Genomic DNA, 17,267 nt, shown 5'->3' with positions numbered 1-17,267 from the left:
AACATAAGACAAACACGTAAGTAAAACAAAATTTTTAATAAATAAAAAGATTTCGATTGTTATTTATTAAATTAGAATGTTAAATTATTAAAATTAAAAGAATAAAAGACTTACCACGTGTTCGATCACATTATTTTAATCTATTAATTTGATTAATTTATTTAATTTAAAAAATTAAAAATTTGGAAAAATTCAAATTTAAGAATCCATGGTAAATAATGAATTTTTCATGGTGTTCCATGGTAATATATCTGTTATGGCAGATTTCGAAAAAGTGAAAGGAAAAATTTTTTAAGGTTATGATAAAAAGTTAAAAAAAATCCCTATATTATCATATCAAACATCATTAACAAATTTATAATAAAAACAGTTTGAAAGAAATTTAACATAATTTAATCTTTGTTATTATCATCGAATATTTCTACGAATCAACGTACTAATATATTTATTTAATTGAAAAGACAATAACCTAAAATTTTTTAAATTGGCATTTTTTATTATAAATTTTTTTTTTTTATTTAAAAATTAATTTATTGTTCAAACTATATCTATTGTATGAAAAATATAATAACAGTTTTTAAATTAATAAATAATTGATAAATAATTTTATATTTGAAAAAAATTTTAATTAGTTTTTAATTTAATTGAAAAAACTTGGAAAGAAATTTTCATAATATAAATTTAAACGAAACTTCTGACTTTTAATTTTATTCGAGATTTGTATTTTAAGAAAAGAACAAGAAGAGCTATTAAGAGTTTATTGAAAGGTAAGGAGATAATAATCACGTGGGTAAATAAATGTGAGAACTGGAAGTGATAATAAAGCTAACGAGACACGCAACGTGCATTTAATTAGCATTTCGAGCGTTACGCCGGTTCATATTACTCGCATATTATAATAAAGATATTCTTTGCAATTGTTCTTGGAACTTTGGAATTTTTCATATATATATATATATATATGTAATTCAATATTAATTAAATTCAACAAATTTAATTACCATAATTTTCATTACAATTATAAAATTTTGAAAAATTATTAATAATTAAATCTTTTATAGTATTTTAAATAAAATAAAATTTAACAGAAGGAGGAAATAAAAAATAATTTTAAAATAATTAGAAAATTAATGTAATTGTAAAGTAAAATAAATAAAAAAAATTTCGAATTTAAAAAAAAATTGTTTACGATAAATAGAAGAAAAATCGTAAAGTTGACTCAGTCACAAGTGTTTATCTCACGAATTTAATGAATAAATTATTTCTAATAACTAGACCCGAAAATTTTAGGTTAGAAATTTCAATAGCCTCCGTGGCGCAATTGGCTAGCGCGTTCGGCTGTTAACCGAAAGGTTGGTGGTTCAAGCCCACCCGGGGGCGTTATTTTTTTCTTTTTTCTAACTAGAATTTTTTTTTTAAATCTATTTTTTTTAATTTAATAAAAAATAATATTGAAAATATCATCATCGCTGAAATGAATAATTGTTGCCATTATAATTATTTTGCCTATGCAATTTCGCCTTAAAGAATTTAAAATATTTTTTAAAGAGAAAAATTGAATTCCTTGAAATTTTTAGTTACTATAAATAAAAATTATTATTATTATTTTTATTATTATTATTATTATTATTATTATAAAAATAACAATAATGACAATGATAAAAATAAGTAAAAAAGAATAATAATCTGCGAATTCAAATTTTCGCGCTAAATAAAAATATCGCACATTGAAAACGTGGCTTTAAAATAATTTGGTTATAGGTTCACAATGTAAGGACAAAAATGGCAGTTTCTTAAAGAGACAAATTTAAATAAATTTTTTTTACGATGAATAGAAAAAAAACCGTAGAGTTGACACTGCGTTATCAGTTACAGGTGTTTATCTCACGAATTTAATGAATAATTAATTTCTTTTAACTAGACCCAAAAATTTTAGGTTAGAAATTTCAATAGCCTCCGTGGCGCAATTGGCTAGCGCGTTCGGCTGTTAACCGAAAGGTTGGTGGTTCAAGCCCACCCGGGGGCGTTATTTTTTTTTCTTTTCTATTAAGTAAAAAAATTTTTTTTTAAAATCATCTTTTTAAATTTAATAAAAATAAAATATTAACTAGAATATAATTACTGTATTTATATTATTATTTATTTAGAATATATTATTTCTATTTATTTCTATTTAGTATATTATTTAGAATATTTAGTAAAATAGAAGCGTGTAAAAATAAAAGGATTCAAAAATAATTTTTTTTTTAAACAGAATTTAGGAAAGTAAAATAGAAAAATAGAAAAAAAATTTTTTGAGAAAAAAAAGAATAACTTGACCCCGACGTGATTTGAACACGCAACCTTCTGATCTGGAGTCAGACGCGCTACCGTTGCGCCACGGAGTCATATAACTTCGCTAGCATCGAATACAAATCATAATTGTCACTCTCTCTTTTAAAGTAAACAAATCTCAAGAGAACTAAACGATACCACTATATATAATACTAGCTAATTATTTGCGCGGGAAAAAAGCGAATTTATTGAATTATTTGAATCGTTTAGTAAATTATAAATTCATAAAATTTTTAATTTCTCTTTTTTAAATATATCTATAATTTAATTAAGAATATTTTATTGTATTGTATTAAATTTTATTGTTTTTTATTGTATTATATTTTATTTTTTATAGTTTTTTTTTTTTAAATTTCTCTGCCTTCATCGTATTTTTATTTCTTAAGTTCATTGACCATCGATGATATTGAAATTTATTTTCCCTCACTATTTTAATTTTATTCCTTCATTCTATCTGCATCTTCCATTGCAAGCACAAAAAATTAAAAGGCATTAAAATAAGCTGCAACGCTTATTATTTTAATCCAATTTTGCTGATTTTAATATACCAAAATGGATTAAAATAAGACAAAATTGGATTAAAATAATAAACGTTGCAGCTTATTTTAATGCCTTTTAATTTTCTGTGAGATGATTCGTTCGCGAAAATTTATAATTTTTGTAAATTATTTTGCCATTTTGGCACGTTATTTAACTTCGACTTTTTTTTTTCTTAACAGAAATATTTTATTTTAATAATCATGTTTTATAAGTGGTCCCACCTTATTATTAGTTAAATAAATAAATTTATAAAAAAAAAAAACTCACCTCATTCAGCAGAAGAAAACAGGTCAAGACCCCAAGAGACCACCAATCAACTTCGTGTCCGTAATATTCTCGTTTCAAAATTTCAGGAGCTGCGATAAAAAAAATTATTTAATTTTTATTTTCTTAATTTTTTCTTGTAATTTTTGTTTCATTTATTAATTAATGTTTGTGAAAAAAATTTGTTTTGCTGTGAAAATCTATTTTTTATTAACTATTTTAGAAAAAGTGACTAAAAACTGAAAATATAATAGAATTTCATTAGATTATAATTTTCATTGAGACGAATTTTAATTGTTTCAAATTATTATTATTTTTCAAAATTTTCATTTAACATAATATAAAGCCATTTAAAAAATGAATTTTTATTAGAAAGAATTTCATTGCATATAGAATTTTCATTTTATTATTTTTTAGATGAATTTTTTCATTTTTTCGAATTATTATATTTCATTAAATTTCTATAAAACCGATTTTTCTGTAGAATTTTTACTTATACGAAAAATTATTTAACAGAATTTCTATAATTTTCATTTGTCCGAAATTGCAAATTGCCGAACAATCGATTTTTGTCGCGATTTTTAAATACAACCAATCAAAAATTATCCATAAAATTGGAATTAATTTGATTTTAAAAATTGCGCTGAAATTTTTAAAAAGTCGAATTTTCATTTGTCCGAAATTCTACAAATGACCGAACAAACAGTCGAGTGAAAGCAATTTTCGAAAATTGATCAATTAGAAATAATAATAATAATAATAATAATAATAATAATAATAATAAAAAATAATTCTTGATAATTAGAAATTATCAAGAAAATCGTGATTGGTCAATTTTGAAAAATTACACCATAATCTTTCTATCGATTGTTTGTTCGATCATTTTTGTAATTTCGGAACAAATGAAAATTAGGCGTCTTTTTAAAAATATATCAATTAAAAATTCGAACAGAAAAAATAGATTATTTCTAATCTAATAAAATTTTTTAAAAATAAAAATTCTAATTCATAATTTTTATGGGATAATCATGATGTTATAATAGTAAAAACTTTGAATTTACGTAATTCAGATAAAAAAAAACTTGTTTTTTAATAAATAAAATAAGAGAAAAAAAATATATTTTTTTTGTAAAATATAAAAATAAATACCCATGTATTCCAATGTTCCACAAAATGTTCCCGTGCGATGAGTTGGACGTAGCCATTTCGACAAACCAAAATCAATGAGAATTGCATGACCTTCATCGTTTAAAAGTACATTTGTTGCTTTTATGTCTCTATGAATTATTCCCGCATTGTGCAAAAAATCTGAAATCATTTATAATTAACAAATATTAATAAATTAATTTATAATAAACCAAAGCACTTTATTTTCAAATAAAATAATATAATAAAAATAATAATAATAATAATAATAATAATAATAATAATAATAATAATATTAATAAAAATAATAATAATAATAATAATATTATTATTAAATTAATATATTATATTATTATTACTATTATTATTTGTAATATTTTTTTTTTTTACTTAATTTTTGTTATTCTTTTAATACATATTTTGTACAAACAAAACAAAATTTTTATTCGTATTTTTCAATAAATATTAAATTTTGAAGAAATTCAACAATTAAATGTAAATTATGAATATTTATAATAATTTTAACTAATTACCAATTGCGAGGGCTATTTCAGCAACGTATATTCGAACGACTTTTTCTGGCAAACAACCAAATTCTTCAACTAGCGAGAATAATTCGCCACCACCAATGAAATCTGTTACTGTAAAAGAAAAAAAAAACCCCCCAAAAAATTATTTAATAATAAAATACTTAGAAAATTAATTATTTAACACTTAACTGGCACAATTCGAACGTAAATTGTACAATGGGTCTGCTGTACCCGACGCGTATTCAAACGTGTTTTAAAAGTTACTTGAAAAAAAAATTGTGAAAAATAAAAACCAAAAAATTGCCTTTTTTTTACTTTAAAAATTCATGAATTATTTAAAATTTTAATATTATCATTTAAAAAATTTAATATTATATTATTCTTTAAGAGAAAAATTACAACAGCAGAACTTGCATAAAAGTGTATTTATTTTGCAAAATAAAATGTGACTTTGGGTTAAAATTAAAAAAAAAAAAAAATTGCTAATTTATTAATGTTTAAAGCTAATTTATTCTTTTGTATCGAATTAGTTGCAATCAAAAAAAATTTAGAAAATTACTAATATTTCAAAGTGATATATTAAAATATAAAAAAATATTCAAATTCAATTAATTTTTACGAGAAAAATTGCTCGGGTCTACTGGACCCAATGTTGTTAAGGGTTAATATTAGCTCAGACTTTCACCCAAGAAAACTTTTTTTTTTCCTTTAAAATAAATAAGTTTCATAAAGAATTAATTTTCAATAATTTTTTTTTTTTTTTTTTGTTAATATTAGCTCAGATTTTCACCTAAGAAAACTTTTTTGATCATTTAAATATCAAGTTTCATAAAGGAAATTTGTAATAATTTAAGATGGAAATTAGAAAAAAAAAATACAATTCTTTTTTTGGACAATGAAATAAAGAGAAAAAAAAGAAAAAGAAAATTAAATAGAAATAGAATGAAAATTAATTTAAAAAAAAAATGAAATACTAACGTATGTATAATGTTTTTCGTCCCTGCCAATGATAAGAGGCCTTTACAATAAAAGGATGATGACCAACTGCCCTTTGAATTGCCACCTCTTGTTTGGCTTGAGAAACTGCATTTTCGGCGACAATTTTTGCTTTACTAATTGCTTTTAATGCATAAATTTCCCGTGTTTTGTGCCTCAATACTTTATAGACACGTCCATAGGCTCCTTTTGAAATAATATCCAAAAATTGATATTCTGTTTTTAATGGCTCTTCACGAACAATAAATTCAGGAAGAAAAATTGCCTCAAATCTCGGCACTGGCCATGCTGTTTTTGACAAATTAAACGGATCATTTAACGTTCCCTCGCTCCAGCTGAAAATAATAATAAATAATAATCGCTATTAATTTCGTAAAAATAGTTTTTAAATACATTTTTTTTTTTTGCAAAAATAAAGAAAAATTATAATTTTTTTTTTCTCAAAACTCTATTATTATTATTTTTTTTTTTTTTGAAATACGGGAAAAATTATAATTTTTTTTTTCCCAAAAATCTATTAATTTCACAAAAATAGGGAATAATTATAATTTTTTTTTTGTCCAAACAGAAAACATTATTTTAAATAAATATAGAATAAAGAGATGAAATTTTTATGTGGTAAATAAAATTATTTAAGGACTCAATAAATGAACGTTACGCAAGAAAAAGATATTTTGTTACACACAGACACACGTTACCTTCTTCTGGAAATTCGAGACCAAGGTCGATATGGCTCATAATCATATTCTGGCGTTCCAATACATCGTCTACCCAAAATGTCATTGAGACTGAACTATAAAAGAAAATAAAAATTAAAAATAAAAAGTTAAATTTAAATAAAATATTAATTAAAATTAAATTTAAATTGAAATATTTTTATTATTATTATTATTTAAATATTAATTTTAATTAAATTTAAATTATAACTTTTATTATAGAGAAAATTTACGAGCAATTATTATAATTATAGTATAGAAAAAAAAATTATTATAAAATTTCAACAAACCTGACTTGCATATTGTCGTTGTGAATAATTTTTCTTTTTAATACTCGTATTAGAATTTCCCATTCGTTATTTATTCTACACCTGAAAATGAAAACTTAAATAAATTATTTAATTATAATATATAATTATTATATTATTTTATAAATAGTTGTTTTCTTTTTTTTTTTTTACATAAAATCTTAAATCAATTTAATATAAGCATTAAGAAATATTCATATTTTTTTATCAAAGAAAATAACATTATTTAATTGTAAAAAAAAGAAAAACTTAAATAAATCAAAATTTTGATAAATTGCAATTGAAATAATTTAATACTTAAATTAATTAAAATTTAGATAAAATAAAATTCCAAATAATTTTGTAACTTAAATTGAATTAATATATTAAGAAATATTAAAATTTCGTTAATTTTCAATTTCGATCGTTTTGATCGATTGAATTTGCATTTTATTAAAATTTTCTTAAGTTTGATTTCACTAATAAAATTTAACAATTGATTTAAAATTAAATTATTTGAAAATTAAAATTTAGATAAAATTATTTTCACAAAAAAAAAATTCAATTACTTTTTTTTCTGTTTTGTAAATAAAAATTTGTTTTTACGACGTATATTTATAGGTTATGTTCGAGAAACGAAAACTTATTTCTGCAATTTACAAAATATTTTTCTAAATGTACTAAATATCGAAATTTTCTATTTAAAAAAAAAAAAAAAAATGAGTCACATTACTTAATTTTAATTATATTTTCTCTATTGATAACTGTGAAATAACTTACTTTTTTTTAATAAAAAATTTTTAATCTTGAAAAATTCGATATTTTTCTTCTATTCATTAAAATTAGAAACACTATGAGAAAAATTTTTAAACACTGACTTAGATTAAAATAAATAAATAAATATAAATATTTAAAATTCAACAATATAAACAGTATAAAAAATAGAGAGAGAGACAGAGGCACTAAATCTACGTCAAAAAATTTGACATTTGAGTATAACTCGATCGATAAGGAAGAAAAACGGTATAGTAATTTTCTACTTTATCAAAAGAAGCTAACGACCGTCTACGCAATACTACTGCGCATGCGCAACTCTCATTGGTAAAAAAGGCGCTATTATTTAAAATTCTTTAAAAAATTTAAAAAAGTTTAATTGTTAAATTTATTTTTTTTTTCTCGAAGAGTAAAAGTGGAAATCTGTTACACCAAGGAGGGAAAGAACTCCAAGGATCAATATCAAATAATTATTATTTGAGTGAATTTCAATAGCTCAGAATTTCACCAATAAATATTTTTTTCTTATTGTAAGGTAAATGTACTAATTACGGCGCTATTCAAGTCAAAACACCTTTGAAATAGAAAATTCGACATTTCTATTGTATAAAGTCAATTTAAGACTTATTAAACTAAAAGTTTATGTTATTTAGATATTAAAAAAAAATTTTAACTTTATAAAAATCGATTATTTAAACAAATATGAGAAATTAAAACTAATACCGTAGTTTACTATTACGATGCCTTTGTATCAATTACGGTAACAGTTTTATTAAATATATCATAGTCATTTTATATAAACGCGCCGTAATTGGTACACTTACTCTACATTCAATTAATTTAAGCGAGAAAAAATTCTCGGGCCTACTGGACCCATGGTGTTATGGGTTAATATTAGCTCAGACTTTTACCCAAGAAAACTTTTTTGATGATTTAAATAAATATCAAGAAAGAAAAATTAAAAAAAAGAAGTAAAATAAAAAATCCAATTTTTTTTACAGTGAAATAAAGAAAAAATACAAAAAAAATGCAATTTTTTTGTAAATAAAATTTTTTCTTTCTAATTTTGAAAATTTTGCCAAAAATAATTAAATATAAACTAAAAATAGAAATATACCTTATTTACACCTGGAAACAACCTGAATAACCGACTCCTCGAGAATGTTTTTGTATTGCATAGTGGCGCCAACGCAAGGAAAACTTGAAAATGAAAAGGTAACTCCTACGAAGACCATAAGGAACATTCGATTATTAGTACGCTAAAGTCACCTGTAGTGAGAGAGTGTCAAGTATATTTTGACGTTTTGTGTGTTAATCGAAAAAAAAAAAATAGAAAAAAAAATTATAAAATATTGTTAATACCTGAAAATATTTATCCGAATTTTTTTTTCCGTGTCTCTTGGAAAAAATTCTCCTTTTTCTCTTCTCTCTCTCTCTCTCTCTCTCTCTCTTTTTTTTCCAATGGTTACAGCGTGGGAGAAATTTATTTTTTCAAATGCAAATAAATAAATTCGATACTGAAAATGGTTTCAATGTTGAGTATATAACTATATAATGTTCGGGCGGTAAATCGAACATCCCAGACACGTATGCAAAAATGATGGAATTGCACTTATAATGTTTCAATTATTCTCAATAGTAAATGAGAAAAAAAAATACACAAGTTCTATAGAACAAGAAGAACATTGGATATTGCATTTTTCCTTGACATGTCTATGAAGGTAATTATTTTTTTTTTTCAACAATTTTTTTCTTCTTTCTATTGTTGACGACATCCTTTTTCTAAAAGTAACTGTTCAAATCATCTGTAATCATAGAAACAAAAAAAAAAGTCAGGAATCAAATGTCAAATGTATAAAAACAATTGTAAGACAAAATTCTGAATGAAGACGAAGTTATATTATTATTATATTAATTATTAAATACCGCCAAGTGATAAATTCAAAATATTATTATTTTTAATTTGTTTTTAAAATTAATATTATTAATTACTAATTAATTTAATTAGAATTTTTATAAATAGAATTCTATATTTCAGTTCATTAATTATCTTTAAATAGATTCTTTGTCAAATTAATAATTTTCATAATTGATATATTAAAGAACTTTAATTGCCTTTAAATTTGTCTACTTTGTCTTTAAGAGATTAATGGATAAATATATAATTATCGTAATTGATTGGAAAATTTTCTAATAGGATAAAGATTTGTTTGTTTTTTTTAATATTCAGATTAGAAATAATATTCGTAATTGATTAAAAAGAATTTATTATCTTCAAAATTGATATAAAAATTATTGGAACAAAAAAAAAAAAAATAATTTATAAATTAATTAAAGGACTTAGATTCTACGACTTTTTCGACTATTTCCACCATTTTTTTTTTTTTTTTTTTTAAACTCATTTTGATCCAATATTCTATTTTAAGAAATTTGAATCTATAAACAGTTTTTGCGAAAATAATTATTTGCAATAATTTAAATGAAATTTTTCGAAAATTAAATGGCAAAATTAATTATTATTTGCAATAATTTAAATGAAATTTTTTGAAAATTAAATGGCAAAATTAATTATTATTTGCAATAATTTAAATGAAATTTTTCGAAAATTAAATGGCAAAATTAATTAATTAGCAATAATTTGAATTGAAATTTTCCGAAAAATAAATTATTTAAAATATTTTTTCAATTAAAAATTACCTAAAATTCTTTTAAAAGAGTTTTTTAATTAATATTTTCAAAAATTTCCATTTCAAAATCTCCATAATTTTGATTAATTCAAAAAATCTCGACTCTCCCCTTCTTTTAAAAAAAATTTTATTATTTTTTACTATTTAAAATTTTTCGCCAAATTAATAATTTTCAATAATAATAGAAATAAAAAATATTTACTAAATAAAATTTATTAAAATTCAAAAAAAAATCGATTATTTTTGCGCCTCTAAGACGATTCGAGGTCTGTAATTATTATTATTATTAATTAATTAATTTATTATTATATTATTCATCGTTAAATATATATATATATATATATATATAATTTTCATAATTGATCAAAAAAAATAATTTTCTTTTCTTGGAATAATTTTTTTTATAAAAATCATTTTCCATTTTATTATTTTATATTCATCATTTTTTTTTTTATCAGAATTTTAAATATAGATTGAAGAAATAATAATAATAAAATAAATAATAAAAAAAATAATTAGAAAAAAATTTATGAAAAAATTATAAATTTATTACATATTATATATGTATATATTAAAATTAAACATAAATGAAATTAAAATTTTCCAAAAAAAAATTTTAAAATACCTTAAAAAAATTTTTCTATAATAGAAAGAGTCACCGTGGGACGTGGAGCTACATTTAGCAGCAGCTCGAGGCGACGCAAAACGTCTTCAGCTTCTTCTTGACTCTGGACGCGTTCATGTTGATTGCAAGGACAAGGTCAGTAAATTCTGTTGTCGTCTTTTGAAAAAAAAAAAATTTACTTCTGTGAAACAATTTCACATTGCATTCCTTATTCTCCTTATAATAATAATAATTAATAAGCGAAACATTCAAAAAAAATTTATTCTATTTCGCAAAAAAAAAGGAACAAGTAAATTAAGGGTAAAAATTAAATTAATTAATTATTAAATTAATAAAAGGGTAATAATTATTAATAATTAAAAAGAATTCAGAATTAATAATTATCAACAAATAAAATAGAAAATAATTTGTCAACATTAATAATTAATTTTCCATGTTAATAATTAATTTTGACCTCTAAACCGCCATAGCGGTCTATCAGACCGTTTATTTTTTTTCGTAAAATTATATTTAATTTAAAATATTTATTTATTTTATTTTATTTTATTTATTTTATTTATTTTATTTATTTTATTTATTTTATTTATTTTATTTATTTTATTTATTTTATTTATTTTATTTATTTTATTTATTTTATTTATTTTATTTATTTTATTTATTTTATTTATTTTATTTATTTTATTTATTTTATTTATTTTATTTATTTTATTTATTTTATTTATTTTATTTATTTTATTTATTTTATTTATTTTATTTATTTTATTTATTTTATTTATTTTATTTATTTATTTATTTAATTTATTTTATTTATTTTATTTAAAACATTATTGTAATATAAAATTAAAAAAATAAAAAGAAAAAAAAATGTAAATTACTTTTTAATACAAAATAGGAAGGAAAAAATTACACGCGATTTATTATTAAAAAAAAAATCTAAAAAAAATTAACAGTAATATGGAAGAAAAAAAATCACGGTCTAACGGACCGGGAGAGAAAGTGCAACTTTTTTACCACTTGGCAGTTTAAAAGTCAATAATTATGAATAAATAAAGTTTAAACGTTAATAATTAATAATAATTATTGAATAATTAAAATTTAAAAGTTAATAATTAATTAATATTCATAATTATGAATTAATTAATAATAATAAAAAAAAGTAAATTATGAATAATTCAAATTAGGACGGTACAACACCATTGATGTTATCGGCAGCTGGTGGTCATTACGACAGTGTTGCCGAACTATTGCAACAAGGAGCTGATCCCAATTCAAAAAGATTGGTAAGTTTTTTCTTTGTATAATATTTACCATTTTCTTTTTTTTTTTTTTTTGAAATTTTCTATCTTTTTTATTGATAAACTTGTGTGTAAAAAAAAATGAAATTTAAAAATTCGCGGCAAAAATTTCTATCGCTTGCGCATGCGTAAGATTATTATTATTATTATTATTCCACGCCGCATTGGATTAATTCCGCCACAAAAATATATTCCCTGATTATTAATTTAATTTCTTACACCTTAAATAATAGTTGTAATAATAAATAATTTAAAAAAAAAATTAGTAAAATTTAACGTCGTTCTTTAAATATACTCAACTGTTGATTTCATTTTTAAAATCAGTAAGTATAAACACAATTTTTTTTTTTTTTTTTGTCACTATTACTTGAAACCTTGACTTTGGGAGGTTAGGTTATATTTTACTGTTAAAAAAAAAATTGCCGAATTTTGTCCGTTGAAAGAATTGGAAAATTTTTTTCCGAAATGAAGAGAAAAAAAAAGAGATTTATATTAAGGAAATGTATCGGAAATAAAGAGGAAAAATCGTTTTTCCCTATACAGAAAATAATGGAAATTAATCTTCACTGTTTCGGAAAAAAATTTTCCGAAAATATAATGAATATTTTATCAATATTAGTATATAAAAAAATATAAAACGAAAAAAATATATATAATTACCGATAATAATTATAAATAACTGTAAAAATTATTGAGTTAGAAAAAAAAGATTTATATTCCTAATTGTAGAATATATATATATATATATATTTTTTTTTTTGCTCTACAGTAGTAAAGATAAACTTACATCGTCCGTTTGGACCAATTTTTTGCGGCAAATATTAACCTAACCTCTTAACAACAGAAGCAATGATCTGAAGTTGCCTTGAGACTAAGCGCAGGAATACCAAATTTAGGCCTCGGATCGACTTTAACGCACAAAAAAAGTCGATTTTTTTTATTATAAACAAAATTTAATTGGTTAACACCTAAATATTTTATTTTAAATTAAAATTAATTAAATTTTCAAAGATTTACAATTTTGATTTTTAAAATAAATTGAACGTCAAGTGATTTTAAATTTAAAATTTTTTATGTTTTCACTAAATAATTTATTAGAAATTGCAGACAAAAATACAATAATGCAAAAACCAATTTCAAGTGCAAAATAGTTTCAGATAATTGAATTTTCGAAGAATATTATAAAAATCATTAAAAAATAATTGAATTTAAGGAGAGTTATAATTGAAATTAACAAATTACAAAAATTTTGAAATGAAAATTTTTAGAAATAATTAAATTTTAAAAGCTTTAAAATTGAAATTTTTGAAAATAATTGAATTTTAATTGATTTTGAATTGAAATTTTGAAAAATAATTGAATTTTAGTTGATTTTAAGATGAAATTTTTGGAAATTATTGAATCACAATTGAAATTTTGGAAAATAATTGAATTTTATTAAATTTTGAATTGAAATTTTTAAAAATAATTGAATTTTAGTTGATTTTGAATTGTAAAATTTTGAAAATAATTGATTTTAAATTGAAATTTTGGAAAATAATTTAATTTTAGTAAATTTTGAATTGAATTTTTTTAAAATAATTGAATTTTAATTGATTTGGGAATAAATTTTTCAAAACTAATTGAATACTAATTGATCATGAATTGAAAATTTTGAAAATAATTGAATCTTAATTAAAATATTGAAAAATATTTTAAATTTAGTTGATTTTGAAGTGAAATTTTTGTAAATAATTGAATTTTTATTGATTTTGAATTGGAAATTTTTGGAAATTATTGAATCTTAATTGAAATTTTGGGAAATAATTAAATTTTAGTAAATTTTGAAATATAATTGGTTTTGAATTGAAATTTTACAAAAGAATTGAATTTTAGTAGATTTTCAATTGAATTTTTTGGAAATAATTGAATTGAAAATTTTTAGATATTTAATTGATTTTGAATTTTAACTTTGGAAAATAATTGAATTTTAATTGATTTGGAATTAAATTTTTTTAAAATAATTGACTTTTAATTGAAATTTTAGAAAATAATTGAATTTTAGTTGATTTAGAATTGAAAATTTTAAAAATAATTGATTTTCAATAAAAAATTTTCGAAATTAATTTCATTTTAGTTGATTTTGAATTAAAATTTTGTAACATATTTGAATTTTATTTGTTTTCAAATTGAAGTTTTGGAAAATAATGGATTTTGAATTGAAAATTTGGAGAATAATTGAATTTTAGTTGATTTTGAATTGAAAATTTTGAGAATAATAGAATTTTAGTTGATTTTAAATTGAAATTTTTTAAAATAATTGAATCTCAATTAAAATTATGGAAAATAATTGAATTGTAATTGATTTTTAATTGAAAATTCCGAAAATATGTGGATATTTAATTGATTTTGAATTGTAATTTTGGAACATAATTGAATTTTAGTTGATTATAAATTGAAAATTTTAAAAATAATTGAATCTTATTTAAAATTTTGAAAAATAATTGAATTTTAGTTGATTTTGAATTAAAATTATGGAAAAAATTAAATTTTAAATGGATTTTAAATTGAAAATTTGGAGAATAATTGAATTTCAATTGAAATTTTTGAAAATAATTGAATTTCAAAATATTGTTGTTGAATTTCAGATAATAATTATAATAATTGGAATTTTAAATGATTTCTGTTGATGAAGAATTTTCTAGAAATCACATAAGAAAATTAAATTCCAATAGTTTTTAATCGCAAAATTCTTTCAAATAATTGAATTTTCAAAAAATATTATAAAAATCATTAAAATTAATTGAAGTTTCTGCAAATAATTTAAATTTCAAGTGATTTTGAATTAAAATTTTTTTTGGTAATTTTATTTGCTAATTTTTTTTTTCAAAATTATAAACAATTATTAAATTTCATAAAAATTTGAATTTGAAAAATAGTTTATGGTTATTGAATTTGTGAAGAATTTCATTAAAATTATTAAAAATGAATTATTTAGTGAAGAATTATTTTAGTTAAAAATTTGTTAAATAATGGAATTTGCATTTTATTAAAATAAATCGAAAAAATCGTATAATCCGAGGCCTGCAAATTAAGTGACTCCTGATTATATCCCATTAAAAATTATTAATTAGAATTTTTCTCTATATATTTAATTTTAAATACAGATAAATATAAATTTGAATTAAAAATTAAAAATAATAAATTCCAATTATTATATATTTTCTTAAAACATTCAAAAAAAAAAAAAAAATAGTGAAAAAATATTACTTTTTATCGCAGTAAAAAATAAAAAAAAAGAAAAGAGAAAAAAAAATGGCCACCACAGGAGCAACAACGACAACAATTCCTTTGGATCCCGAGAGCAAGAAAAGCATTACACTGGCATTATTTAATAATGTGAAAAATACCGAACAAGTGAGACAATGTTTAATATCGGGAAAAATTCAATGCTGCCTATTAAAACCATCGCTAATAATTGATCCATTTCAAATAGTTGTAGCAGCCAATAAAGCAGTGTGTTCAGAAATTTTTGGTGAATTAGTGACAAAAACTGTGTTTATGGAAATTTTATACAATTTATCAATGACAAAAAGTATTTCAAAGGCGCTTAAACTTTTTGGAAGTGAAAACAATGACACATCTATTTTAGCTGTTTTTATTCATGAGAATAAAGAAAATGAGAAAGAAACGATAATGAAAAATTTCACAAATATAATTCAAGGTGAAGAAATTTCAATTAATAAAATTGGCATCGAATTTTCCAATGTTGAAGAAATAAAAAAAATTTATAAAATTACCGAAACTGAATTACAAGTTTCGTCTATGGTCGATTTGATTGCAACGAGAATAAGTGTCAGGGATTTTGCTAGTTTTTAATTTTTTTTTTTTTTATAAATTTATAATTATTTTTATATTATAATAATGGTTTCTATTATATTTATCCTTTTAAAATTATAAATATATAAAAAAATACAATTTATAATTGTAAATTATATTTAAAATAAAAATACATAAAAAAAATGTAACGCAAACATTTTGACTTTAAAAATAAATAAACTGTTAATTATTTGTAAAATTGTGTTTTTCTTGTAGTTTCGTACTTATTTGTTTTTTAAATTATTATTTTAATTAAATAAATCCAGGCCTCGGATTTTTAACTAGAACTCTTCTAATATACAATTATTTCTAAAAATTATTATTAATAATATTCGGATTATACGACTTTTTCCGACTTTTTTCAAAAATACGACTTTTATCGACTTATTTTAATAAAATGCGACATTTTTTTTTTACATTTCAACAAAAAAAATGTAAATAAAATACATTTTTTTAGTATAAAATTTATATCTTCTTCAGATCTTCTTCAATTCAATTATTTAACAAATTATAAACTAAAATGATTCTTCACTAAATTAATTATTTTTAATAATTTTAATGAAATACAATTGTTTATAATTTAAAAAAAAATATCACAATAAAATTGAATTATTTTTTAAAAATTTCAATTCAAAATAAACATTATTACCCGAAATTTTAATTCAAAATCAATTAAAAATCCAATAATTATCAAAAATTTTCAATTTCAAATTTAATTATTTACCAAGTTTTCAATTTAAAATGAAATAAAATTCAATTATTTTCTAAAATTTCTATTCAAAATTAATTATCCAAATTTTAAATTAAAAATGAACTTAAATTAAATAATTATCCAAAATTTCAATTAATATTCAATTATTTCCCAAAATTTTCAATTCAAAATGAACTACAATTCAATTATTTTCAAAATTTTCAATTCAAAATGAACTACAATTCAATTATTTTCAAAATTTTCAATTCAAAATCAACTAAAATTCAATTATTTTCAAAATTTAAATTCAAAATCAACTAATTCAATTATTTGCAAAAATTTCAATTGAAAACTAATAATTTCCAAAATTTCAATTCAAAATAAACTAAAATTCAATTTTTACCCGAAATTTTAATTCAAAATCAATTCAAAATCCAATAATTATCCACAATTTTCAATTTAAAATTTAATTATTTACCAAGTTTTCAATTTAAAATGAAATAAAATTCAATTATTTTAAAAAT

General features: G+C 20.2%; 3 protein-coding genes, 1 long non-coding RNA gene and 3 other non-coding genes across 11 annotated transcripts in view; 4 read left to right on the top strand and 3 right to left on the bottom strand.

Moving 5' to 3' along the window:
* LOC127291603 (serine/threonine-protein kinase S6KL) overlaps positions 1-7,788 on the bottom strand; it is a 79,504-nt gene extending 71,716 nt beyond the window's left edge. The window contains exons 1-7 of one of the 3 annotated variants that reach the window (XM_051320803.1): positions 7,594-7,788; positions 6,817-6,910; positions 6,509-6,603; positions 5,793-6,145; positions 4,818-4,925; positions 4,288-4,446; positions 3,142-3,230 (exon numbers count right to left, since the gene is read on the bottom strand). In XM_051320803.1, the coding sequence (XP_051176760.1) occupies positions 3,142-3,230; positions 4,288-4,446; positions 4,818-4,925; positions 5,793-6,145; positions 6,509-6,603; positions 6,817-6,879 (867 nt within the window). In that variant the 5' untranslated portion in view covers positions 6,880-6,910; positions 7,594-7,788. Of the gene's footprint in view, positions 1-3,141; positions 3,231-4,287; positions 4,447-4,817; positions 4,926-5,792; positions 6,146-6,508; positions 6,604-6,816; positions 6,911-7,382; positions 7,402-7,593 lie in introns of those variants that run through there. The other 2 variants (XM_051320802.1, XM_051320804.1) reach the window with 2 other exon arrangements.
* Positions 1,307-1,380, top strand: Trnan-guu (transfer RNA asparagine (anticodon GUU)). The gene has a single exon. It is a non-coding gene; the product is annotated as a tRNA-Asn (tRNA).
* On the top strand, positions 1,953-2,026 carry Trnan-guu (transfer RNA asparagine (anticodon GUU)). Its single transcript has one exon. It is a non-coding gene; the product is annotated as a tRNA-Asn (tRNA).
* Positions 2,316-2,387, bottom strand: Trnaw-cca (transfer RNA tryptophan (anticodon CCA)). The gene has a single exon. It is a non-coding gene; the product is annotated as a tRNA-Trp (tRNA).
* A 1,241-nt stretch (positions 7,789-9,029) lies between the features above and the next one.
* LOC127291601 (uncharacterized) overlaps positions 9,030-17,267 on the bottom strand; it is a 15,064-nt gene continuing 6,826 nt past the window's right edge. For 2 of the 3 annotated variants that reach the window (XR_007844619.1, XR_007844617.1), the window contains 2 exons: positions 10,900-11,055; positions 9,030-9,392 (listed from right to left, as the gene is read on the bottom strand). This is a non-coding gene — a long non-coding RNA (uncharacterized LOC127291601). Of the gene's footprint in view, positions 9,393-10,899; positions 11,056-12,981; positions 13,195-17,267 lie in introns of those variants that run through there. The other variant, XR_007844618.1, reaches the window with a different exon arrangement.
* LOC127291598 (ankyrin repeat domain-containing protein 29) overlaps positions 9,159-17,267 on the top strand; it is an 18,629-nt gene continuing 10,520 nt past the window's right edge. The window contains exons 1-3 of the mRNA XM_051320797.1: positions 9,159-9,308; positions 10,924-11,034; positions 12,081-12,179. Of these exons, the coding sequence (XP_051176754.1) occupies positions 9,297-9,308; positions 10,924-11,034; positions 12,081-12,179 (222 nt within the window). The 5' untranslated portion in view covers positions 9,159-9,296. The remainder of the gene's footprint in view (positions 9,309-10,923; positions 11,035-12,080; positions 12,180-17,267) is intronic.
* On the top strand, positions 12,337-16,251 carry LOC127291600 (EKC/KEOPS complex subunit TPRKB-like). The gene is made up of 2 exons (XM_051320800.1): positions 12,337-12,517; positions 15,456-16,251. Exon 2 carries the CDS (start codon positions 15,489-15,491, stop codon positions 16,050-16,052), a length of 564 nt encoding a protein of 187 aa, XP_051176757.1. The 5' UTR covers positions 12,337-12,517; positions 15,456-15,488; the 3' UTR covers positions 16,053-16,251.

The sequence above is a fragment of the Leptopilina boulardi genome, unplaced genomic scaffold (genome assembly GCF_019393585.1).
Source record: "Leptopilina boulardi isolate dan_hultmark-lab unplaced genomic scaffold, ZJU_Lbou_2.1 LbouV2_144, whole genome shotgun sequence".
In the NCBI taxonomy this organism is placed as follows: domain Eukaryota; kingdom Metazoa; phylum Arthropoda; class Insecta; order Hymenoptera; family Figitidae; genus Leptopilina; species Leptopilina boulardi.
This window is presented reverse-complemented; position numbering and strand designations above follow the sequence as displayed.